At 31.2% G+C, this 25,602-nt stretch overlaps 4 protein-coding genes and 1 long non-coding RNA gene across 9 annotated transcripts; 2 read left to right on the plus strand and 3 right to left on the minus strand.

Annotated features, from left to right (window-relative positions):
• Nucleotides 1–191: 191 nt before the first annotated feature.
• On the minus strand, nt 192–3,707 carry LOC100646204. Of its 2 annotated transcripts, none has more exons than XM_048414081.1 (6): nt 3,561–3,707; nt 3,000–3,161; nt 2,568–2,907; nt 1,672–2,484; nt 428–1,584; nt 192–360 (listed from the first exon to the last, which is right to left on the minus strand). In XM_048414081.1, the coding sequence occupies exons 2-6, from the start codon at nt 3,038–3,040 to the stop codon at nt 219–221; spliced, it is 2,493 nt and encodes an 830-aa protein (XP_048270038.1). In that variant the 5' UTR covers nt 3,041–3,161; nt 3,561–3,707; the 3' UTR covers nt 192–218. The 2 variants fall into 2 exon arrangements, with proteins under 2 accessions (XP_048270038.1, XP_012173702.3); XM_012318312.3 differs by having other exon boundaries at nt 3,000–3,175.
• A 154-nt stretch (nt 3,708–3,861) lies between these two features.
• LOC100646443 (TBC1 domain family member 10A) lies at nt 3,862–6,607 on the plus strand. Of its 2 annotated transcripts, none has more exons than XM_003402096.4 (5): nt 3,862–4,028; nt 4,717–4,846; nt 4,931–5,504; nt 5,569–5,838; nt 5,911–6,607. In XM_003402096.4, the coding sequence occupies exons 2-5, from the start codon at nt 4,734–4,736 to the stop codon at nt 6,022–6,024; spliced, it is 1,071 nt and encodes a 356-aa protein (XP_003402144.1). In that variant the 5' UTR covers nt 3,862–4,028; nt 4,717–4,733; the 3' UTR covers nt 6,025–6,607. The 2 variants fall into 2 exon arrangements, with proteins under 2 accessions (XP_003402144.1, XP_003402143.1); XM_003402095.4 differs by lacking the exon at nt 3,862–4,028 and adding an exon at nt 4,144–4,361.
• LOC100646639 lies at nt 6,581–8,274 on the minus strand. Of its 2 annotated transcripts, none has more exons than XM_048414101.1 (4): nt 8,140–8,274; nt 7,520–8,060; nt 7,124–7,393; nt 6,581–7,011 (listed from the first exon to the last, which is right to left on the minus strand). In XM_048414101.1, exons 2-4 carry the CDS (start codon nt 7,880–7,882, stop codon nt 6,739–6,741), a joined length of 906 nt encoding a protein of 301 aa, XP_048270058.1. In that variant the 5' UTR covers nt 7,883–8,060; nt 8,140–8,274; the 3' UTR covers nt 6,581–6,738. The 2 variants fall into 2 exon arrangements, with proteins under 2 accessions (XP_048270058.1, XP_048270059.1); XM_048414102.1 differs by having other exon boundaries at nt 7,520–7,820; nt 8,140–8,224.
• Nucleotides 8,238–9,679, plus strand: LOC105666700. Of its 2 annotated transcripts, none has more exons than XR_001099525.3 (4): nt 8,238–8,364; nt 8,835–8,932; nt 9,026–9,176; nt 9,268–9,679. It is a non-coding gene; the product is annotated as an uncharacterized LOC105666700 (long non-coding RNA). The 2 variants fall into 2 exon arrangements; XR_001099524.3 differs by having other exon boundaries at nt 8,295–8,426.
• A 419-nt stretch (nt 9,680–10,098) lies between these two features.
• LOC100646759 (tyrosine-protein phosphatase 69D) lies at nt 10,099–25,259 on the minus strand. The gene is made up of 10 exons (XM_003402098.4): nt 24,907–25,259; nt 22,205–22,510; nt 21,501–22,088; nt 21,126–21,419; nt 20,038–21,045; nt 19,718–19,961; nt 18,615–19,626; nt 18,248–18,535; nt 17,569–17,997; nt 10,099–17,481 (listed from the first exon to the last, which is right to left on the minus strand). Exons 1-10 carry the CDS (start codon nt 24,995–24,997, stop codon nt 17,401–17,403), a joined length of 4,341 nt encoding a protein of 1,446 aa, XP_003402146.1. The 5' UTR covers nt 24,998–25,259; the 3' UTR covers nt 10,099–17,400.
• Nucleotides 25,260–25,602: the final 343 nt, after the last annotated feature.

The following is a 25,602-nucleotide window of genomic DNA, read 5'->3' on the forward strand; positions in this document are numbered from 1 at the left end:
AAGCCTTTTTGCTTATCACAGATAGAATATTAAAAATATTTAAATGATAAAATATTTAAAATATATCACAGATAAAAATTTATCTTTCAACAAATTTTTGGGTAACATAAATAGATACTTGGTAGTTGATCAAGTTTCTTTGTGTTCAACTATTCTTTATTTTACATAAAAATAAATAGAAAAGAATTAAATATTGCGTATGAAATATTTTATTTGAATTATGTTAGATTAGGTATAGATATAAATCCTGGTTGAATATATGAAATTGACATTGAAACACAGGCTAATAGTATTGGTGAAGTGCCTGCATCTTGCATTAAACGGTGCAATTCAATTGGTTGTATAAATGAATCATCTTGTCTGAAATAAAAAAAAACATTATTGTATAAGTTTTACAAAATAAATATAACTAATAAAAATAAATTACTTTATCACAACTACTCTGTAGAATGGAAGACCAGGATCTGCTTTTCTATAGTTTTGTGTATTGGAATAAATATTGTATGATATTTTGTACTTATTCTTTTTTCTTCTTACAATTTTCTCGGATGCAGACTTAATTATTTTAAGTTTACTGAAGACTTCTTCAAGACTATTTGCATTCTTTGATCCAACAAGAGGAGTGCGTAATTGTCCAACTACTTGTATTTCATTACAATCTTCAATTCCCGTATCTTCATCATCGATAGTGATCGTTTTTACTTCGCGCCATTTAGTCTTTAATTCCGACCATGATGACGCTCCTGGCAGTATTTTAAATGAAGATTGATAAACTTCGTCGTTACAATTTGATGCCATATTTGTATTTTTATGATAATTTCGTGGCCAATATCTCTGACGAGGTTCTGTAAGTAATACACTTCCAGCCATGCTACAATGTATTGATGTATTTTGCACGATTCTTTGATGACATAATCTCCTTAATGGAAAGAAATTTTGATGAAAATTATGATAAAACTGGTTTTGAGTAAAAGAATGCCTAGTCACATTGTTACTTATATTTGGCATTGTCAAATTGTTCATTGGCAAAGATGCGAATCTGTTTTGATGAATAGTGGCACTATGATTATCAAGAGCAACAAATACATTTTGAAATGTAGTATTTCTATGATGCCAATATAGATTTTGGCTGTATGTACAAGGTGGTTTATTACTATATACATAGTTGGGACTAAAGTTCCCATGTTGTCTACGTTGCATGGAAAAATAATCTTGCATGAAAACATTGTGCGCATTTGTTGCTAGATTTTGATTAAATGGAGCAATGTTTGTATTTTTTCTAACGTTATTGTTGCTTATAGAGATATTATTGCACTGATACATATTTTGACTTTCATTACTTTTTGCATGTTCTAGGTTTTGACTAGATCGCAATCTTTTATCTATTTGTTGTAATTTTTTTAATTTTGCACTTTCATAATGGTAGATTGTTTTAACAGGTTTTATACTATGTGGTATGTATGCTCTTGAAACTTTTATTGTAATTGTGGATTGAAATGCAATGTTTGGTATTAAATCTAATAAATCTATTCGTGTTATTGATTTTGGTATCTCTTGAATTTCATCATCAGAAAGTTCTATCACCTAATTGAAGGACGAATATAAAAGAAGAAGAAACATTAATATTTTAATACTGTGAATATAACTATTATAAATATCATTATACGATACCTCATGTTTTGATTTCTTTAATTGTGAATTCTCTCTAGGTGGCGAAGATAATGTAGGTTTTCTTGAATTGAACTCAGAATTTTTATAATTAGAATCTAAAATATCAGTAGCTGATGATAGTTTATCTGTTCTTCTAGGTACTAATTTAACGTTGCGTTGTATACGAGATGCTCGCCAATTTGCTGGTATATTACTTCCTTTGGTACAATCATTCATATTATCTTTGACAATTTTAATACTTCCTAATAAAGTCTCATCTGATATAATTTCCACCTTAGAATTCCGTTTTTTTTTATTTTCATCTATATTTACAGTTTGCAAAGTAATATCCGATCTTTTCCTGTTTTTCATATCCTTTTCACATTCGACATTTGTAGATTGAGCTTCAATATTTTCTACTGCACAAAGAAGATCATTTACGATTTCAAAGACATTATGTGATATATCTTTATCTTCTGCTAGATCTTGAAAATTCCCTGTAGGAAAATTATTAATATTTGCATCAGTTCTTTTTGGGCAACTAGCAGATTTTCCACTCTGTACATCTATATAATCTTTATCTTGTTGTTGAGTATCAGTTCTCCAAAGGCCATTTTCTGGCTCAACAATAACTTTACGTTTTATATTAGAATTTTTATCACTTTTTGTCTTTTTTTCTGAATCATAAACAAAACGTTGTATGCGATAACCATATCGTACTAACTGGCTATAAACTCTATATTCCTCTAATGAGCATTCAACATTATCAATTAGAAGTTCATAAGCTTGTTGGATAGACAATGCTACACCATTCCATGTAAGTTCTAAACAATTCTAAAACAAAAAATGTTTTATTTTTTCTCTACCATGTCAGAAAATGATTTCTGTAAATACATTATTATTGTATTATAACATACAGCTTCTAGAAGAAACAATGCTTCTTCTGGTATTAAATACAAGGTGCCACTTTTCTCCAAACCAAAACTACTCCAATCTTGACCAGAGTATTTTGTTACTTTAGCTCTTTTCTGTTCAGGCAACCATTCTGCACTAGCTAACTGTGAAATACGATCTACTCTTTCTATAGCTATTAAATTTTTTCTAGTCATAATACCTTTTTCAATTTGCATATTTTGGAGCCAGGAATCATTTGGTTCAAATTGTTTCATTCCAGTTTTTGGAAGAGTTTTTACTGACTTTTCGTACTCATTCCATGCATTACACTTCAAACCTTTATTTTCTATCAGTTCTTCTGCCCTGAAAAATATTAATGTTTTAAATATATGATATTAATTTCACACGAAAGAAATAAATAAGAGGTATTGAAATATTTGTTATAAGATACTCACGTTAACATATTAACAGGTATCTCTGTTATTTCTTTTGCCATGATTTTCTACAACCTCAAAACCAATACTTATATTCAATCAGTCAGTCATATTCTTGGTAAAATTTATTATAATTTATTGCATGTACACAGAATTATCAAATCTTCAAGTTATCCATGGAACCTCAAAATGGGAACCTCCATAAGCAATTCATTATTTAATATTTAAATTTAGAGACATATATATAAATACTGTTACATATCAATTGTTATTATTCATTCTATTCATGTTTTTGAGTTAAAGCTTAGAAAGCACATAACAAAGCTTAAAATATGCCGGTAAGTTGCATTTAATAAAAAAAATAAACCATTGACATATAATGAATTAAGAGCATTTACGTATTAACGAATAACGAGATATACATATATATATACACACTACGTAAATGCACAATATATATATATATATATATATTGTATATATGTATATATGTATATAATAGGTTTCTAATCAAATTTTATTCTGTTTCTCTAAACGATTTATGTGAGGTTATAAAAAATACGTTTTTATATAGATACTTACGTGTCACACATATGTAACTCTAAGTAAAAAACAGCCTTTCCTATTGAGGAAGATATTATATTATCTCATTACTATTGTAAAATTATTTTAATTTCAATTGTATTACGTTTCATTTTCTTATGTACTTATTTTCACTTTTTCTTAAATGCGAAATTAGATTTGAATTACATAGCTGTATAGTTACATTGATTACGCTGTTAAGTATAGTTATATTTACTTTTAATCCTTTCTTACTATTGGATAACAGTAAATGAATCAACGGAACTGTCCAATTAACGTAGAGTATCTGGTAGTTCCATTTCGAGATAAAAATCTCCGCTACATTTTGTTGTAATATATCAATTAATTTAAATTCATATATTTATTATAATTGACGCGTGTGATAAAAGCAAAATATCGGTACTCTAAAGCAGTGCATAGTATATTCTTTTGGAATTTCATAAATCAGATTTTTGCGGATCATCGATGGTAAGTCTAATGTTAATTCACACGGTGTGCCCACTCATTGTTAATGTGATAATGTGAAAGTAAATAATTGTGTGAATATGTATACAGTAACGCGTTTATGTTAGTTATCAAGCTGAGACAAGATACTTTGACACGTACAAATGATTGTAATTCGTTGCACGAACTTTTTGGGCGTTATAAAACAGTGCCTTATCGTGCGACATATGAAGTATTGATATCTTAAATTATGATCTTGTTATCGTATTATTTGTTCGAAATTTATTGGCATGTATCTGTCAACTGTCAATTATAAAACGCGTTCAGATATTCTCTTCTTTATTCCGTTTTAATGTTGTAAGTGAAACAAATTTGTAATCATAAAGTGCGTCGATTAACGTTTGTTTTGTGTAAAAATGTTGTCAATGTAATCGAGATAGATATAAAATACATAGTTTATAAAACGTCAGAATACTTGGTAACATGTTCATAGTAAATTTGAAAATTGTTAGATTCTTAGTATGATTATTTTTTATTGTTATTTATTATTTTTAGAATTAAAATTTATATTGATATGACCTTGATAGTAAAAATACTTAAACGGTGTCCAATATAATAAACAAAACTTTTTTTATCAGAATATTATTTTTCCAAGGAAGTAGTACAGTAAATATATATATATATATTATAAAAATTTTATATTTTATTCTAGACAATTAGAAAAATGCTATGGCGTCCTCAGGATCATATAATGGGGATGCAGAGACAGAGAGTGATAAGTTTGAAGGTTCTAAAATTGATCGACATGGTTTCCTTCAAGATTCCAATTGTAGCTCTGACAGGTAATATAATAATTATATATTGATGTAACAGTTATGATGGCAAAATGTACATTTATATACTAATATTTATATGTAAAATACTAGCCTTGTTAAACAAGGATTACCACCAGAGGTAATGCTTAGAAGGGAACGAAAATGGATACAGATGTTAAACAATTGGAGTTATTTCATGAATACAAATTACCGTAAAGTTAGAGAAAGATGTAGAAAGGGTATTCCACCTTCAGTAAGACTTCGTGCATGGCTAAATCTTTGTGGAGGACAATTGCTAATGGATACAAACCCAAATTTATTTGAAGAGTTGGTAGAGCGATCTGGTGATCCAAAATATATAGATGATATCAAAAAAGATCTTCATCGTCAATTTCCACATCATATAATGTTTATTGGAGAAGCTCCTGGACAGGAGGAACTGTTCAAAGTATTGAAAGCTTATTCTATTTTAAATAGTAAAGTTGGTTATTGTCAAGCTCAAGCACCTATTGCTGCATTTTTACTGATGCATATGCCAGCAGTACAAGCATTTTGGTGCCTTGTTGCAATATGTGACAAGTATTTAATTGGATATTATAGTCAAGGAATGGAAACATTATTACGCGATGGAGATATTTTATTTGCTCTTTTGAAAAGAGTGTCCCCCATTGCTTACAAACATTTGGTTAGTATTAATTAATTAAAATCCGCATTTAAATGAGAATTAATTATTGCCGTTAATTTCTCAGAAAAAACAAAAGATGGAACCAATCTTATATATGACCGAATGGTTCTTATGTGTTTACACGCGAACACTGCCATGGGAAAGTATTCTACGAGTGTGGGATATGTTCCTTTGTGAAGGTGTTAAAATTATCTTTAAAGTTGGACTAGTTTTGTTAAAAGGCAGCTTAGGACGCACATCTCTTACTAAGCGCTGTCCGACAGTTTATGAAACGCTTCAAGTATTAAGAAATCCTCCTCAGCATATTATGGAAGAAGAAGCTTTAGTTTATCAGGTAGAATACTTAATTTTCGTGTCTCGTTTCTTGAAAACAAGTACATTTTGTTAAATAAATGCAATATCGCAGATTCGAAAATTAAATATAACCGAAGAAGATTTCGAATACGAACATCAACGTCAAGTATTAAAACGGAAAGCTGCAGAACAAGCATCTCTTTCCACTGCCAATCGGACAGACTGATTACAAAAGAATAGATAGCATGTAAAGTGAATAATGAGCTTACAGGTATTATTCCAAAGTGTGCCTTCCTTTATATACGTCATATTGTACAGGTCGTAAAATATAAGCAAGTATAGTTTTACAAGACATAGAAGTACATGTAGCAAAGTTTGAAAAGTACCTAACTTCTTTATTATAAATTTAGATAGTTCTTGAATGTAATCACAGATACATATACATTCCCCAAATAGATCACAGAAGATAATTTATCCCTATTTTCTCTACCATAACTAGGATTATAAAAATACACAATGCACAATACTTGTAGATGTTTCTAGTATCGTTTAATGTTGTATTATTTGGAGCATATCTCTAGTTGTACAATTTCATACAATTTTATTAATACATATTTATGTACAAAAAAGGAATTGTAAAACATTACATTTTTTAAAGAACAAAATTTAGAAATACTATATACTGTTATTAAATAAGAATTGTTTTGTTTAGCTCACTGTTGTTTTTGTTAAAATTTATCTAACTATAGTGACAAATGATGTAATTAAATAGATGTTATGAATATATTTTGACAAATTATCTAATTTTATTTCGGCCTTACATCAGCCTTATACATTTTAATCCAAGTTATAATCTATAAAATCGTTTGCATTTCTTTTCCCTATGTTAATTATAAAATTTACCTAGATATATACATTATTTATCTCGTTATATTATTAACTACCTGATAGTATTTACATGATGATCTCTAAATTTCTCCAACAAATTATAACGTTCAATGGCGTTTGTAACTATGTTCGTTAAATAAAAGAAATCATCTTGAATACTTCGCGCTGGAAATATATCGAGTTGAGTAATCTTTGGCAAGAATAAAACACTCATCATGAATACAATTGCCATAGTGACAAAAGTACTTATGGCTACAAAGATAGGATTCGATAACTGCGTTTGAGTAGTTTGTGCAGCTTCTGTCTTGTCATATGCATGGGCAGGCTACAAAAAATGACAGGAACGTAATAATGAGAAGATTAAAATAATAATTTTCATTTCTTTTTTTCTAAATTAGACGAATTTTCTTCAATTTCAAATTAGAATATGTACTTACAATCGTTTTATAACCGCGATCTTTTTTAAATTCTGACATAAAAGTTTTTAGCGGAAAGAAGTAATATTGATAGAGGGGCTGCTTAATCGGAAATTCCACGTGAGTTTGTGTAATCTGAGGTACCTCGCCGGAAGAGAGTGCATTGGTTAATGAAGATAAACTGATCGTCGATCCCTTTTCTAATGCGCTTTTATACATGGCTGCCAATTCTGCCCTTGTAAATCCAAGTACTTCTGGATCTTTTACTTTGGTAACGATCGGAATGTGAGGCTGGAAAATCAAAGGTAATTTCTTAATAGCTCTTTTTGGAACTCTTTAGATATATAACAAATTATATGAAACAAAAATAATAAAATATTTATTTAAAATGTATGAATAAAAATGTCATTTATTTACCTCGTGATATTGTGAAAAACTTAAATCAGTTGGATATAAATCAACCTTTTCATTAAGTATAGTATTATGATGTTGGAAGCTATGGTTTTGGTATTTTTGCGTATTTCGCTGCGTATTCATATTAATCTTTTGAACCTGATAATTTTGTCGATTTTCGTTCATATAGATTACATTTTTATAACCGTTATTTGACGACATCCTGTCATAAATGTTAGTAGGGGAGGGAACATTGAATTCTTGAAGTTGGAACATTGCCTTTTGAAGATATTCTCCGCTGGATTCATCGTTCATTCTAACGTTCCTAACAGAGTTTAAAAATACTAAAGCAAGATAAATTAACTTCATCCTTTTCGATGTATTCATTTGACGTATAAATATATACTTTTTTTTTATTCTATATGAAACATATCTGTTGATTAACTATAGAAGTGTTTTTCTTTGTTAATCATTTTTCCATATTTTTATAGTGGGATGTTTTCAATTATCCATAAGATTTAATTAAAACGAAATAACATGCATTTTTACTGGTATCACATTGGTTCTATAATAATTAACGATCTTCACGTTATTGCTGTAATATTAATTTTCTGCTTAGCGAGCTATGTTGCGTATCGTTGTACCTTATTATCGTAACTTCACCAGCAATTAATCGCCAGCGATTCGTTACTCTCTTGTGTTCATTGAATTTCCGATTACACAATGATTTTTCCTTTTTTAGGTTCACGCTCGTAATGGAAATACCATGTTATGGATGTGCGTAACAAACACTCGCGGTCAGTATGTTCGCAATTGTACTAGCAAGGATGGACTGCACGAATATCCTCGGCCAACTCGTTCCCCACCAGGTATTCGAGGAATTCATGGTTCTACGTATCAGAACATCCACTAAGAGATGTACAAACTTACTGTATGTTAAATGCATGTTTAGAGTTAACATTTTTTTTAGTGGGTTTCCGGTTATTGGGTTATAATCAATTCTGCGATTACTAACGTAGTTTTAAGCAATGATTATATTTATATAATCTTATTTCTGAGAAACATTACAATATTTATAATTAATAATTTATATTACTTTTTATCTACTATTTTTAAAATACATATTAGAAATATAATAGGTAAAAGTTAATGAGATATCATTTTTACTAAATAATTCTTTTTAATTAATAAACTCATCATTGGCGTAGGTACAATTATTCAATTACCTATTACTACAATGCAAAGTAATAGAAAATTTTATCGGTGTAGAAATATAAGAATGATGTTTGAAATATGTTCATTTCTATTATACTGTCACGAAACATTTTATTCTTTTAAGATTGGTGATTCCATAGCGTGTGATAGAATATAACGGATGTACTCGAAACCACATACATATTTGACGAAAACCCTATGATCAAGTTTTCGAATACACATGTACGTAATACTTTGGAGATTTCAACGTGTGTTTGACAATATCATCTTACCGTTCGTTTCGTATTCTTATCGGTTTGTCCATGTCTTGCGCAGAAATTGGGCAACACGAGTGATTATTAAGTGACTCGTAAGAAAAATGGGAACAGTACAGTAAACCAGTTCAGAGGAAACAAGCGACAAGATTAAGTGCAATCGTGATCTGGAGTCTTTTGCTTTTTGACGCAGATCGTAGGATGCCATCAAGGTAAATGAAGTTAGATTATAATCGAAATGTTGTGCCAGAAAACTGGTTTTCTTTTGTTCTACTAACTACATAAGATTGTTTCATTCTGTAGTTCGTTAAAAGGAAACTTGCATGGATGCCTAAACACAGGCAAAAGCGAGAATCGTATACATAATAGATATATATTTCCTCAGTTGTGGTAATACTTTTTATTTTAAGCGAGAGACAATTGGTATATCGGTATTAGTATTTTAATAGAGAAAGTTGTTTTAATATTTGATTTATTCTAAAAACGCCATATGAGATGGTAATAATGTATATGGGACAATATAATAATGGGATAATAATTTCCTAGAAGATATAGTTTATAACATCCTGCTCGTATAAAATCTATGTCGTGATTATAATTGTCATTAGTTTATTATGCAAATCATAGTGTAAGTTCTCGATGTAGACCGTGTACAATAAACGATGAAGGAATTGCGGTTCACTGAGTGGACCTGCGAGGAGCCGTTAGATGGTAACCAATGATTTTCTTTAATTATATTCGTCCGCCGTAATTACTCGTCTAGATTACAATACTGATATTTCCCACTTTCTACATTATATACTTTTCGTTACAAAATTAAATTGCTCTAATTTCCTATAATGATAAATATCGATAATATTACAATAAAAACGATTAAATAGTTATGTATACAAATACTAATGATATTTGTAAAATTGTAGTTGTTGAATTGAAAATTACTAGATCCGCGAATAGATAGAAAATAATAATTAAACATCATATTTTTATATGATATGATATATAATTTTTATATGAATTTATATAAAAGTAGTTTTAGATTTTCGTTGGACGAATGTTAAAAGAATGTACCGTAATGTTTCATGTCCTGTTATGTTAGTAAAAGAAGGGGGAGGAAAGGAAAACGAAAATTGCTCGTATAGTTCGTTATTGTGTCATGTATTTTCTTTCACATCGAGTACACCGTTACCGATATCGCTTTACAATTTTTTCTTCTTTTCACACAAAAAGATGATTCGATAATCAGCGCCGCTACATCATTTTTATGGTTCGTCAATTATCGACGAACGATCAATTGTCGTTACACGTATTTCATAGATATAATATATATAACATATATCTTTAGCATAACCTCCCTCTTATAAAGTGAATATCATACAAAATCTAAAGCTATACGTAATTTAACTTTTAATCCTCCATTACATACGAACATAATGCGCTAATACAATACGCGGATGAATTTCAATTTTATTTCTCTTACACGGTTTCATTTACAAAAAAAAGATTCTACTTATTATGGGTCAACGAACCGGATTGGAGACGACGGTGGTAGGCCCTCTTTTTAGAGCGTTTACATTTTTCTTTACGAAATATATGAAGCACAGAAACTGTTCTTTTCTTGTGAATTAGACCTGGTGGAGACGAGCCACTGCGATGTCATTGCGATTACGCAGCAGTGTACAAAGTTATTGTTAAGATTCAATTATGTATATATATTTTTAATAATGCAATGCACATAGGTGTACGTTATTATTTCTATAATTAATTATTAATCATCATATTAATAATTAATATTCTATTAATTCTTTCATTTCTAACGTTGGCTTTAATCAGCATCCATGCGAGGACCTGTGGATACGAATGCCGACCATAATCGGCACGCATGTAATAAACCATACAAACGCCAATTATAGTAATGATTTATTCAATTATATTACGTTCTGTAGTTATTGTTTTGACTCTGTTCGGAAGAATTCGGAAGCAATCCGTTAATGGTATATATATGTTAATTTCTTCAATGTTGAAAGTTACAGTTTTATTTAACTCTTTTTTTCTATGCAAATGAATATTCGCAGCGCGCGTTCCTCTACTATAGAAGAACCATATTCGCAGTTATATGGATTGCAAAGACAGAGTTAAAAATATAATGTTACTGAGAATCGCACACAGAGTTACCGCTACGAAATCTCAACAATATCGAGTAGCTTATTTGCACGTGGTCTTACACCCGTCAATTATAGACGGAATGTCGATTGCCGCTAAATCGACTTGAACTTTGTCACGTAGTTTGTTCACGTGCGCGCGCAGTTACGGTTACTACGCGCATCAGTTCCGGCTGTTCAGCACCGTTCAATATCGAACACGAAAATTTAAAGAGCCGTTCGTGTATTATAATTTCTGATATTTGACGGTGAACTTAACCGTGGTTAGTTAAAAATATGCCTTAAAAGGATACGTTATATACAGAACGAAAGAATACCGTTACAAAAGATTAGTGCCCAAGTTGATTGAAAGTGATACTCGATAAAGATTTACGTTTTTTTTCAGAATCACGGTATACGATTCTACGATGAAAGACTATTCTTTGAAAGGATCTGGTTTCAGCTCGTTCGCACATTGAATTTAGATCACGAATTGATTAATTAATAATTTGCATTCATTTCTGAGAATTGTTTGTGCGATTATTATAAACAACGATGGAGATTATATCGCTAGTAATTTCGCTAAAAATAGGCCGAGATAGGTTTTTTCTTTTTCTTTTCTTGCTTCTACCCTTATCATTTAAATTGAGTATCGGTATACAAAAAGTTGTAAATGTAATTTTATAGTAAGCTTAGATTAACATAAAGAAAGGCGTACATATTGAATGTACATTACAGATCGCTCTGAGAATTAATTGCTAGTCGTGTAAGTAGATGAACATAAACGTACGCTATACTGTATACTAAAAATGAAACAACGACGATTCATAGCACATCTTTACGTACACAATTCGAGCGGAAACTTATATATATGTATTTGTACATGGCAGCACGATATTTTTAAACGAACGTCGCAAGTATACTTATCCTTAATTATCAGAATCCTCTACTTGACGGTACAGTCATTGAATAAATAAAAATTACAGAGTTCGATATAAGCTACGCATCGAAGAAAATCAAATTTAACAATATGTCTATACATGTCGCTAATGAATTAGATCGTGTAAAATATTTTATTGCTATGTTTACAGAATAAGCAGTACCTCGTTAAAATCTCGACGCAAAGATTGCAACAATAATACCTAATTATAAAGAATACTTTTGATAATACTTTTTTGTATTATCTGTCTACGATATTTCCTCCGCCATTAAGATTTTATAACGAGAGAAAATAATCGGAAATATAAAACGAAGTATACATATATAGGGTGATGTGTCTTGATCCATTAATGAATACATATTGGACAAAATCATTAATTCGACATATGTATATTTTTTAAATACCCTATATATATAAGCTTAATACTCAGATGTAACGTCTTTTTGCTTCGAGTATTACATAGTTTCGAAAAAATCACTACGCAGTTTTTGTAATTTCACCAGCTATTTACAATGAAAGATTATTCCATACACATCGTGTCGGACCATTAGCTGTAAGATACCGATATTTTTACATCATGCAAATATTTGAACGCAAGTTGAACTGATGCTACATCGAATGATTGTATAAAAAAAAAAAAGAAAGAAGATCAGTAAGTTCCATTTAATTACGATCGATCGCCTTGTTTCGTGGCATCTGGATTATCCGCAAAACGCGTAACATTTTAATTGTTAGATTACTTTCATCTTAACAGCGAGTCGGTAAAAAGTATTTAAAAAAAAATTCAAATATGTATATCCGTATCAAATGTAAAATGTCGTCGGAAGTTCATTGAAAAATTAGATAAAAGTAAGTCGAAATTACAAGTTATAAAAGTACAAGATTGATGCTATAGAAACTAATTTCTATTGCCAGTTGTACAAAAAGGATTGTGATTCATCACATCTTAAACTCATCAGTCGCATAGAATATCACAGGAACGTTAGTAGGTGCCATTGGATTTATGTATATCGAATAGATAGTACATTGCTCGTGCACGTATTAAGAAAGTATAAAGATGTATAGAAAAAAAACAGATCTTAAAGTTATCCTGTTTCAATTTAAAATCCAAAGTCTGTCAGTATACCCTTGTTACTAAGGCAATACTTTGCCAGTACATTGCATATTTAAGAAGCTTTCTCAATGTACTTTAGTGAATCGTCAAACACAAGCAATGAATAAATCACAATGAAAAAATGAAGTATAAGCATAGAAAATGCCTTTGACAATTATCTTACTTGGTATCATTGCAAATTTCAGTTTATGTACCAAAATTGTAAAAAAGCTTTTGCTTCAAGCACTTTGATCTCCAAGCAAAATAGTTCTTTTTATTGTGCTTTGTAAAAGTCTTCTCCCTTCCTTTTAATTGTAATAAGCTTGTGCTGCTACAATTGACATCTGTGCTGTAATAGCAACAGAAAAATTTTTAATTGGTTTGCATCGAATCAAAGGTATTTCCTTCAAAGATTTTATTTTAATTCCAATATTTTAAAGATATTTGTCAAGTGCAGCACAATCATATTCACAATATATCATACTTCACTGCTATGGCAATAGCACAATGTACAAAGATCTACGCTAGCTGATTCGAGTACTATTACTTAACACAGTTATTTCATTCGGATAATAGAGTGAATTTATCATGAATGGCATCTTTAACGCGTAAGTTGACACATAGTTGGTCAATCACCTTTGTCTGGACACAGGAGAATATTTAATATATATCCTACATGAATTATATATTATCCACAAAAAAGACCGCCGTCTCCTCTTTTTCTTACACGTACTGCCTAATCATACCAACAAACCTCACGCACACGTTCCTATAGGGCACGGTGTATCATTAATCACGCTACATGTTCCTAGCCAATTACATAGAGCCATGAATGAAAGTCGATAACCAATTTAACTCCAATCGACCGCATCTAGTTTGATTTAAATAAAGAACTAACATATCAACACACAGCCTGATGTAATTAATAATGCGCGTCATTATCAAGATATACCTTTTGAGAGGAAATGGCAAGCTGTGCAGCTGCCGTTAACTTTAACTTATATCTAAGGTATATCTGTATTATAATACATTGCATTTTTCTTATGCGCATTTTACAAAATAAGAAGTTAAAAGATTGTAATACACTTACTATTCGGCCGAAACATATCCTTCTTTTTCTTATTGGACTGTATCAGTATCTTTGTTATGATAAAAATAAAAAATTGTATACATTAATTTACAACAATGCTTTTAATGCTTCTAATTCATACACTGGCTGTAAAAATGTCGATGTTTTTTTTACACATGAGGTGAAAATATGTAATAAGAACATACATGTAACTAATTACGAAATTGTCATTACAATTTTGCAATTATATATTGTATCAAATATTAACAATGTTATTACTGTTATTACTGTCCTAAATTACGCATTTTCGCGTGCACATAAAGTGCGTTTTAGTTTAATGCAATAAAAGTTGAAAACAATTGCTAATTCTGCGCAAAATTCTTATTAAATAATAGAAACGCAATTAATCATTATATATATATATATAATATATATGTATAATATATATAATATAATATATATATATATCGCAGATCTTATAAATATCCTATAAATAAATGAACATTATATGAACATTACTTATTTTCTCACTGATATTAACGTAATATAAATTAAAAGAGTTATATTCATTACAAGTGAGACGCTGAGCTTGTAAATTTTACATTAAAAAATATCAAAAGTCCATGAGATTATATTTTTACATGCATACTGTGCGTGTTGATTTGCCTTTAAAAAAAATCTTTCCATTATATTTCAATATAAAAATCATTCTAGACTACAGCTACTATACAAAATGTTTAAGAATTTCCACCATACAATATTCTTTTTGCACTGACCAAAAAAGGCATGTATAAAAAGATATATAAAGGATATAAGGAGTATTGAGTTGTCGAACAAAATAAAAGTTCTTATAAAGTTATAATGAAGGTTAGAAAAGTGTACAAATCCCATCATTTGTAAAGTATATATAAAATATTGATGTAAACATGTATATAAATAATACATACAAAATGGTATAGAATATCTTTAAATATTTTATATCTTAGAAATATCATGCCTAATCAAATGATTTGTAATAAATTAATTACACAAAACTCACGAGAAAAAGATAAATATCATTAACGATGTTACATTGTGTAAAAAATGGGACTAGGTGGAAATTCGTAGACACTTTGCACCTTCGTAAATACTCTTATGCATAAGTCTGTCTGAGTATAAAAACAAATACGTCACACCGTTTGTTAATGCAATAAAGCAACAGTAGTGATAGTAGCGATTGTGAATTCCAGGCGGAACATAATGGTCTCTTAGATCTCTATCAATTACAACATAATCGAAGCGCAAACTAGCAACTAATTGCTTCTCAGTTAATGAGTAGGTTATACACACATATACATCGAGTAGGGACATGCATTGTATGCACGCGAATGGAATGAAACTGACACGAAGGAAAGGAAAGAAAAATAAATCCTGCCGATCGATGCGATGTAAATCAAGAATTTAAAATGTGATTGTCCCCTGCCATAAATGAATGGCTTAGCAGCGCACGTGTCGGAGTTAAAAACTTGACTAGAAAAAAACGAGCGTGCGAAGAAATAACATATATAGTGCATAATTTCGCAATTTTTTCACTTCAATGATTCCATTTTTTTTTCTTTCCTTATTTATAGTAATCTCATCGACTTGTTTTTATATTTAGCATTATCCACTGTGAGGTAGAACACTAGCAGCTATAGGTAGTTCCTGTTATTAATATAAAAATTCAATTTTATTCCAGTATGTCTTACCAATGATTTTATTTTTTAATTAATTATGAATTAAGAGGACCCTCTCAGATTAGGTTCGTTTCACAGTCATTCGAGTAATTTAATTGATAAATTTTCTTTAGATGCGTAAAAACTACCTATGTCTTTAGCATTCTCAAGTAAAAACCTAACTCCTATTGTGCCGCGTAAGCCTTCCAATTATGCGTAAAACTTCGTCGGTGACTTACAAAGCACATTTGCGGACATGCCACACACACAGATATATTCCTAATTATTTCATGTATGAAAAAGTAAAAAATGATTCTTCTCCTCGTGTTACAATTCACAGCAATTTTGCATGCCGTTCTTCGCGAATTTCGAACTGAATAAGAAGATCAGTCTTTATTTAGAAGAAAAATTAGCGTATGCACGTTTTATATTGTATATGACTCCTATGTTACAAATAATCCTGCACTAATAAACACACAGTGCGTGCGTAGTATCATTAATTATCGTAAATTGTAAGGTAGATCAAATTAGTGTTTGATCTTTCCTTGTCATCGAACGGTAGATTAACAACGCATGCCAGCAAAAACGTTTGGAAGAATACAACCCAGTTCTTAATTCAGCTTTAATCCATATAAACTATGCCATCTATATGTGATCGTGTATGAAAAGGAATATACATATATCTATAATATAACGAGCTAAAAAAACATAAAAGTTATGTTTAAGATATACATACAAGTTTTTTATTTTTCGTGAAACATAATTTTAATGTTGCAATGTATTTTACATTTCACATTGAGCTTGAACATTCTAACGGTATAAACGCACGATCAAATATTAGATTGGTAAGTTATATGGTCCACTTGTCAGAATATTCGTACGTCTTATAAATATGCTTAGTTCTTTCATAAGTCCACCAAATAGTCGTATTTGTTAATAAAAACGCACTTACTTTTTTGCGTCAATGCTTTCCTCGTATCCCATTTTCAATCACAAAAATTACACTATTTCAGGTTTTTCTTTCTAGATTCCATCAATAAAAATAAATTATTGAGATTGATTCACAACGTTGTCAAGAACGTGATACCACCGAGCGTTTTCACTGTATTACACTTTTTAACGATTAACCAATAATTGGTTAATTTTATTTCTGTATCGTATCAAACCAATCGTATGTTTAGTTTAATCCTACGAATTTTTCAATGTGAAATGTTTACTGCTTACTTCTTGTAGTACGAATAAATGTCTAATACACATAATTCGATAGTCTGTGCATAAAATATGAAAATTGTCAAATATCGATAGTTGCTTATGCTTATGCATATTTCAGTCTAACTTCATGATGTATTCGTTTCACCAATATATTAGTAATTTCTTTGGTTGGCCCAATATACGTTTCTTTGAGCATTCGTACATTTTCAAACATTTTTTGTACGTGAATTGTCTTTATGCACATATTCACCGAACATTACCGAGATGTTCCATTGTTACATTCCATGATATTAAGAAGCTAGTTCGTCGTCGGCCAAATTATGAAGATCTGAATAATTCACGATAGCACGATGTAGAAATTCGTATTGTGCCTGAAAATATCAATATATGCATTAATATAAAATATTTTTTATATATTAAAACAAGTAATTGCTTAATATTAAATTCAAATTACGTACAAAAGTGCTAATCATGCCGTGTCTTTGCGATCGTAACTTCTTCGTCGTTGTAAATATATCTACGCGCTTTTCGGTCCTTAGTTGTTGAACCAATATACTAAGAGCAACGAACATAGAACTCCTATCGGATCCATAACTGCAGTGTACGACTAGCGAGCCGCTTGATTCTGTGTCATTTGTAAGTGTTTGGTTTACAAGTTCAATGAGACCACGAGTTACTTCAGGTACTTCTCCCTCTACCGTTGGCCATCCATGATATTGGTATTGTGTTACAACAACGCTTTCGTCAGTTTTAGTATTAGAAACACAGAATTCACGGCGAGTGTAATATGGACAGCTCTCGCTTTGAATATATCTAACTCTTATGTGATCGTATGCTGCATCGTCATCAGGCCAATAACGTGGACATTTTCGTGGACCTTCATTTAACTGAAATAAATGTTTATATTATAATCTGTATAATATTCTAAAAGGGCATATCTGGCATATGGCTTTATGCAATATAATATATGTACTTATGAAAGAAGTCGGAGACACAACAATGTTTTTCGTCCGACTGTACTTATTATGTATAAAATATAAGTTGCGTACCACGTACGATATTTACGCAAGGAGTTTGAAGCTTTTAAGAATTTATAAAAACTTACAACAATTAGAAAAAAGAAGAAAGAGTACTTACATCGGATAACATTACTATCGTAGAGATGCATTGTTCTGAAATCATTCGCCAGAAGTCTGCTATCGTAGTGTCCAACGGATCTTGGGTGATAACAAACGACTCGGAATTGTCATAGCCTTCAATAAATGATGCATTTATATACGTTGAATGTTCTCTACCTGGAACGGGTGTAAGAATTACTCGATTTCTGTCATATGGTATTATTAATTCACTTCTATTCTTGCTCTTATTTTCTTCTCCTCCACCAACAGAAAATGATTTTCTGTCTTCTAATACAGAATTGATTTTCTACAAGTAACAAAAGCAAAATAAATAACTTTTATCAACTAATATAATTTTGTCATGTAAATTCAAGTTTCTTACTTACATCATACTCTTCCTCCATTCTACATTTTTCTTTACCGTTATCTCGTTGTCTTAATCTTGTAACTGTAGTTTTAAGCTGAGATGCTGGAATTTCCGTATCCCCGTATTGTGCCATTTCCATTAACGCACGATAAGTGAAAATATACTGTTTTAACGATTGCACTAAAAAGTTTCTTTGATGTCTTAGATCACATACTGTATTGAAAATCGAAACTTGACCTTCTTCTGCAAGTTGTTGCAGCAAAGAATCTAATGCGACTAATGTTCCTGTTCGTCCGACACCTGCACTGCAATGTACCAATATCGGCCCCTTTTCCAACGAATAAGCTTCATTCACTCTTTTGATAAACCTTAGTATCGCATGAGGATGTTCTGGTGCCATAAAATCTTTCCAAACTAAGAAATGATACTGAACGATGGTGCGTGCATCTCGTTCTCCTAATCGTGTCATTTTTAATTCACGAACAACGTAATCTGAGTAAGCTCTTTCTCGAACATGTTCAACAGTGATGTCGCCAAAATTTTTAGTTTCACCTTTGTCTGGCCAGTATTTTGCGCATTTCGTTTTTGAGTATTCTTCGAGATTCGTTAACATAAGTATCAGCTCAAGATGTTGTTCCCAAATCATTCTCCAATAATCGCAAACGGTATTTTCCATTGGACCTTGAGCGCATATAAATTTTTTACGTTCTTTGTACCCTAACACAAAGTTCGCATTTATGTAATCGGATCCGCAAATTCCATCCATTTGTGCGAGTCTTACTCTAGTCTGATCGTAACATTTTATATCTGGATAACGATTTTTGTATAGATTTTCACGTGCCTCCGAAGCTCTTGTTGTACGATCTGTGAATCTATCCGGTAGCAATTCGAATTCGTGTTGAAAACCATAATCAGAATCCCGATGTCGTTCGAGATATGCCTGGAGCAGTTCACCTTTAGGAATGGGAGGCATGTCTGGAGGGCTTGCTGCTACCAATTGATGTCTACCTCTAAGACTCCTGCATAAATGCCTATCAAGATATAAATATTTATTAAATGTTAAGCTCATATTTTTTTCTAGTGAAAATATATAATGGCTATAATTATAAAATATTCTTTTACCTGAAACTATTTCTCAAAGTTATAATTTCTTCTCCTCTCTGTTGAGCACGCTTTGTATATCTGTGCAATACACAAAGTGCAATGAGAAGAATGATGATGATCAGTATAAGAGCAATGGAAATTTGCAGAATTACGCTGAGTGTGGTCACTTCCGCTGACACTACGGCTACGGGATCTAACCCTCCATAAAGAGGATTAAAGTAATTACTATAGGCTGGTAAAAGCTGACCTTGATTTCCAAATACTATAAGAAAGTATATTATTATAAATCATTTTAAATGTAAAATACGTAAGCTTATTTATACATATATTAGTCATACCAATAACTTCGATAAAACCCGTGTAGTTTGAGTTTTCATCTAAGAAACCATCTTGTGCGGTAAATAATGGTAGTTCAGAAGATCCATCATTACCCTTTGTTTTCTGGGTAGCCATATTTTCTCTTTTTCTTCTTTCCATAGTCTCTGTATGATTATTGTCTATTAGATTTGCAATGGTTGTTTCGATCTTTTGGGTAGTAGCTGACGATGTTGTTGGAGCGGGAGTTGTAGTCCATGTTACTGTCGTTGTAGTAGTGGCAGGTGTTGTATTAAGTGCTGAGATGGTTGTTGAAACTTCGGGAACAAAATGTAATACTGGTGGAGCGACTTTTGGCCTAAGTCCAATACATTTGTTGCACATGCTACTATTGTTGAATGATTCGCCATCGCCAAGAAAAATCTCCGGTACCAATCGATCGCTATCAAATGTTTCGGCAACGTAAGCACCACCGGAAGGTGAATTATGGGCATATTGATAGGAATACACATTAATTTCTTCAGGTGGTGGTAAATCAGTGACGCTCTTTCGTGGTGCTAATTTTACTAAATAAACTCTATAACAACATATAGGACCATTTCTTTCTGTGATACGTGGAAGATATAACTTAAACAATTGTTTACCCTGATTCTCGATTTTTCGCCACGATCGCATGTTTAAGCTATCTCTATCTGGTATGGTAATTGGCGTGGTACAGTTACCCACAGCATCCTTTCCTGGTGTACGAGATCTAGTTACACCGTTCACACGAACCGTGTAATTCGTATTAGCCGGTATTTGATTAAAATGCGTGCTATTTTTTTTAACGCTCCAATTCTGTGGTCCCCAAGTATCAATATCTAAACGACCCATACCATTTTTAAATCTGGCGATGCCGATTAATTGTATATTATAACGAGTAATAACGCCGTTAGATTTCTCTGGATGATCCCATGTAATAGAGATAAAACTGGAGCTACTTATATTATCGAATCGACAATTAACAGATAAATTCTGAGGAGGGCTGGCCACTAAAATTAATATTATATGATTAATCTTAAATTTCTAAAATTTAGAAAATACTGAGTTTGCAAATTCAATAATATCTTACCTCCATCTAAAGTAGTACCATTCACTTCAATGCTCCAGTTTCCACATTCCTTTGTATATTCACTACACGCGGCAATTTTAAACTTATACGTTGTATCGGGATCGAGATCGACAAATGCGTAGACAGTAAATGGTTGCGCTGGATATACTGCTTCTCTTTTCTGATCTCCATGTGTAACCATTAGATTATAATAATGAACGTGTTCTTTTAAATCCGGTGGCGGTACTGTCCATCCTATTGTAATAGAATTTTCAGTGACTCCGTTAACGGAAACTTTTGGCACAAATATAGGATCTGTAATAAATTGAATTGATCCATTATTTCGTAATTCGGGAAACGAAGATACACGATCAGAATTATTCCTTATTTCAATACCTTTTTCAAGCGTAGTAATCCAACGTGGATCAAGTTGTACGTGTGATGTACCCACGGTATTTGTAGCGCTAATTCCAATCTGATACGCTGTACCACTTTCAAAACCTCTTAAAACATAACTCGAATTACCACCTCCAATTTGTTTAGAATAATATTGATATTGATTAGTTCCGTTTTTCATATGTTGGATAACATATTCTTTAATCGGTTCGTTGCCATCATTTACAGTCCAGTTTAAGAATATACTTCCAGCACCAACAGCTTTCATAAAGTCGATGCTCACTTTCGGTACATCAATCACAAAGAGGTGTCTATAAGCGCTAATTTCACCGCTGTAATCGCGTGCTTTGCAAATATACGTTCCGTTATCTTTCCGAGTTAAGCTCTTAAATTCTAAAGTCAGTAGAGTGAGAGTTTCGTTTATTTGCGTGATAGTAGTGAAATCCTTCCAGTGGTCGGTACTTTCTGAATCATTCCCTTTTAACCAAGTAAATTGAGATAATGGATAACCATGCATGAGGCATGTCAAGTTAGCTGATTCCATCACTTTTGCCCTAATATCTTCCCCAGCTGTTATTCTACCTGGTTCTAAAATGAAAATAATTTGTGATTACGAATATGAACAATAGTATATAAACATAAATTTTGCAAATTATATTTTATATTAATAAATAAATTATAGCTAATTAATAATTGATATTTACCAATAACTCTAATATGGACATCCTTTTTTAACAATTCTCCATCTGCAGTTTGTGCCATACACTTATAGTCTCCTGTATCATTTCTACTAGCCTGTTTAATATCTAAACGTCCTCCAGAATCAAAATCTTTAATAGTGGTAAGATTCTTTCCATTGCTGGTCCACCATATTTGACCAGGTACATTGAGTTTACATATAAGTGATGGAGTACTACCAGCCTCTATACCTTCTAAGTCTTGAGATGCTGTAATTTCTAACACTGCTGGATTCTCATTTTTTGACTCGGTGGTTTCTATTTTTTCAACAGCTGCACAGGGATATATAAAAATATAAATACGTTTCTATTTTATACCTAATATTAATCTAATATATCAATATAATCAAATGAAAATATGTCAAATTAACATGGTATTTTTGTTAACTTAAACATAATAGTAATAAACAAAGGTAAATTGACAAGCCAACTGATAACATTCATATTATTTGAAAAATTGCAATTGTGTCTAATTAAAGAACTTTTAGTCAAGTAGTATATGAACGAACCAAGTAATTGGCTAATTAATTCATTAAAATCATAATAGCGGAGTCATACAAACAGACCAAGTTTTGTCTTAATAGCTCAAATTACCAAAGATCTGAAGTATATTTTACTAAAACTTCTGTTATGATGTTTTATGAGCCTTGAGATTAAATAATATATTCTACTAAACCTTCTGGTATACACAAACATAGAAAATGTAAATATTAAGTATAAAATTTTAATAAAATAATAATAAATTATCAATTGATCAAAACTATTCCTGATTTATGTTTGTTGTTTTGTAAATAAGCAATTAGGATGTTTTTATTTTTTACATAATAAAGACTATGATTATGTAAACTGCTTATTTTATAATCCAGAATAACATGAATTTTAAATAATGTTATCTTATATTGCGTTCTCATCTTTTTTTATGCTAAGTGTAAGAAGTATGTGCATATGTATATGTCGCGTAAATTCTTCATTTTATGAATTCAACGGTTATTATCGATATGGCATCAGTAACTCAATAATGGCGCTTTCTCATGTCAAGTATCTTTAGATTATATTCCATATTACGCGATTAGATTATGTATATTATGCGACGAAATATAATCGTTATATTGAAAAGAAAAGAATGAAACAAAATGTTTTTAATTTTTATTTAAATTTTTATTTTTATTTAAATTTAAATTTAAATGTTAGTTAAATGTAAGGTTAAACTATAGTTAAATGTTCAAAGTGTTTAACCAATAATTACTCTTCTGATTATGTATGAAATAACATGGGTTTTGATTTTTTGATCTTTCGATTTTTATAAAATCGTTTCCACACCAAACCGAAGATATTTTCCGCGAAAAATGTAACTTGATAAATACAAAAGTATCATTTAGGTATTTGATATACCACATTGAAACGGCTTGAGAATTAGGAAATAATTGTAGAAAAGAATTTCCACAGTATATATTTTAACAAGGTAGAAGATTTGATAGCTATTTTGTAACTAATATTTCTTTTATTTATTAAAAATTAATACAATTAAAATTTTATTAGAAAATATTAAAATATAAAACTTGTACCAAAGAAATCAAAATAAGAATTATATGAAGAGATATATAATGCAAGGGAATAAACAAGTCTCTATCCAAGTATTTTACAAAAAAATCACTAAAATCTCAAAAGATAAATTGTCATAAATTCACAAAATTTCTATGAAAAATTACGTACAGTGTTGGTCGTTTTGATTATTCTGGTAATTCCATTAATGAATACATTTACTCTTGAATATGATAATTTAAGATCTATAATCACGATTGCGATGTGCGCATATGTAATCATTTTACGACTTGAATTCCGTACTATTAAAATATTTTTATTTACTCCAATAGTATATATGTAACGTGTAACAAGGTGGTTAAATGAAATAGTAATCGATCGAGCGATAACATGCCGCTGATTATACCGTAAGCAAATTTCAATTGTAGCATAGACATTTTAATATACAAAATCGAACGTAAATAGATTAATATCTTTTATTTTTAATTCTAATTTATAAAAAAAAAAAAAAAAGAATAGAATGCAAATAAATTATATGTCTTTATTAATAAATTCATATCTTTTAATGTACAAATCTTTCAAAGTTGAACACATTCAATTCTACAATTCCGAAGTATACGTGTACACAATATTTTATGTATTTTCACAAGTATTATGCATCTTTCAGTAATCAATGTATCACGAAAATTGAAGCTTCCAGCATAAACACGGCTCACATAACAAACAGAAAAGATAGAAGACAAGAGTGTATCGAATGATAAATAATTGAAACGATCAAGATACGCCAATGACATTCGATATCTTTTTATGTTGTTAATCAATCGTGCATGACGGTATGCAATTTTATGCACGCCTGTACAACCAACAATCCATTTAACATAGCTTAAAATCATTGCCATGATATTTGTTCAGGGTAAAAATATTAAAAACTATTTGTTACGAAGGATAACAATCGTGAGGACTACGATGACAGCGGTGCATCATGCATCCGCTAAATAGTAGATACACTGCTTATAAATGTTCGTCATTGTATCCTCTCGTGGACGATCGACGAGAATAGCGGAAGAAGCTGTCGTCGCGTTAAAATCGTTCGCGAGTCAGTTTTTTAAATAATTTCTACAGCTTACCAGATTCGTCAAGGCCGGCAACGGTAAGTACGAAAAAGCAGAGTATCATCAAAGGGATACTCGACATCGGTAGGCCACTTCGGGGAAACATGGCGTCGTGACAACCGGGCGTGAGCGTTGTATCCCTGGCCCTTTTCCCACTTCCTGCCACCTTCTTATACGTTCTCGATTCCTTTCACAATCCCATGACGCGAGGTTAGTATCGCCTGTCCATTTGAATCACAATCCAATTCACTATTTCATATCACGCTTCGCACTTACGTGCGACGCACTTTTCGAGAGAGAGATGTTCAGAAACACTTCACGAACCTCACCCCGTGATAGCTCTAGCGAAACTGAATCGTATTATACGAATGTAACGTAGGTATCCCGACGAACATCACGCCGCCAAATGCGAGCGATTGACACTGCCCTCCGTCGGGATTCTGCTCCACGTTCCAGGCTTACACGTCGATAACGAAGATGATTCTTTCAAGAGCGGGAAATTGCATCGAATATATTTTATTATACTAAGTACTTACATATTGTTCCGCTCTTCTTTTATTGTTGTCAGCGAAATACAGTTTTGTATTATTAATTACAAAAATGAGAGTTGAATTTTTAATGTACTATTCAGAGTTAAAATTTTAGGATACCAGTAAAATGCATACATAAATACGAATACGCGAGTGAGTAATAAGCACTTTTATATGTTAC

Source organism: Bombus terrestris, chromosome 18 (assembly GCF_910591885.1).
Source record: "Bombus terrestris chromosome 18, iyBomTerr1.2, whole genome shotgun sequence".
Taxonomy (NCBI): domain Eukaryota; kingdom Metazoa; phylum Arthropoda; class Insecta; order Hymenoptera; family Apidae; genus Bombus; species Bombus terrestris.

Coding starts and splice junctions, on each gene's coding strand:
- LOC100646204 (XM_048414081.1), bottom strand. CDS start 3,040: ATGGCAAAAGAAATAACAGAGATACCTGTTAATATGTTAAC. Junction 2,485..2,567: donor CATTGTTTCTTCTAGAAGCT/GTATGTTATAAT, acceptor TTTTTGTTTTAG/AATTGTTTAGAACTTACATG. Junction 361..427: donor TACAGAGTAGTTGTGATAAA/GTAATTTATTTT, acceptor TTTTTATTTCAG/ACAAGATGATTCATTTATAC.
- LOC100646639 (XM_048414101.1), bottom strand. CDS start 7,882: ATGAATACATCGAAAAGGATGAAGTTAATTTATCTTGCTTTAGTATTT. Junction 7,394..7,519: donor GTTTTTCACAATATCACGAG/GTAAATAAATGA, acceptor TTGATTTTCCAG/CCTCACATTCCGATCGTTAC. Junction 7,012..7,123: donor ATCGCGGTTATAAAACGATT/GTAAGTACATAT, acceptor CATTTTTTGTAG/CCTGCCCATGCATATGACAA.
- LOC100646443 (XM_003402096.4), top strand. CDS start 4,734: ATGGCGTCCTCAGGATCATATAATGGGGATGCAGAGACAGAGAGTGAT. Junction 5,505..5,568: donor CCATTGCTTACAAACATTTG/GTTAGTATTAAT, acceptor TTAATTTCTCAG/AAAAAACAAAAGATGGAACC. Junction 5,839..5,910: donor AAGAAGCTTTAGTTTATCAG/GTAGAATACTTA, acceptor GCAATATCGCAG/ATTCGAAAATTAAATATAAC.
- LOC100646759 (XM_003402098.4), bottom strand. CDS start 24,997: ATGTTTCCCCGAAGTGGCCTACCGATGTCGAGTATCCCTTTGATGATA. Junction 21,420..21,500: donor GATTACTACGCTTGAAAAAG/GTATTGAAATAA, acceptor AATTTATTACAG/ATCCTATATTTGTGCCAAAA. Junction 19,627..19,717: donor ACTTTGAGAAATAGTTTCAG/GTAAAAGAATAT, acceptor ATATCTTGATAG/GCATTTATGCAGGAGTCTTA.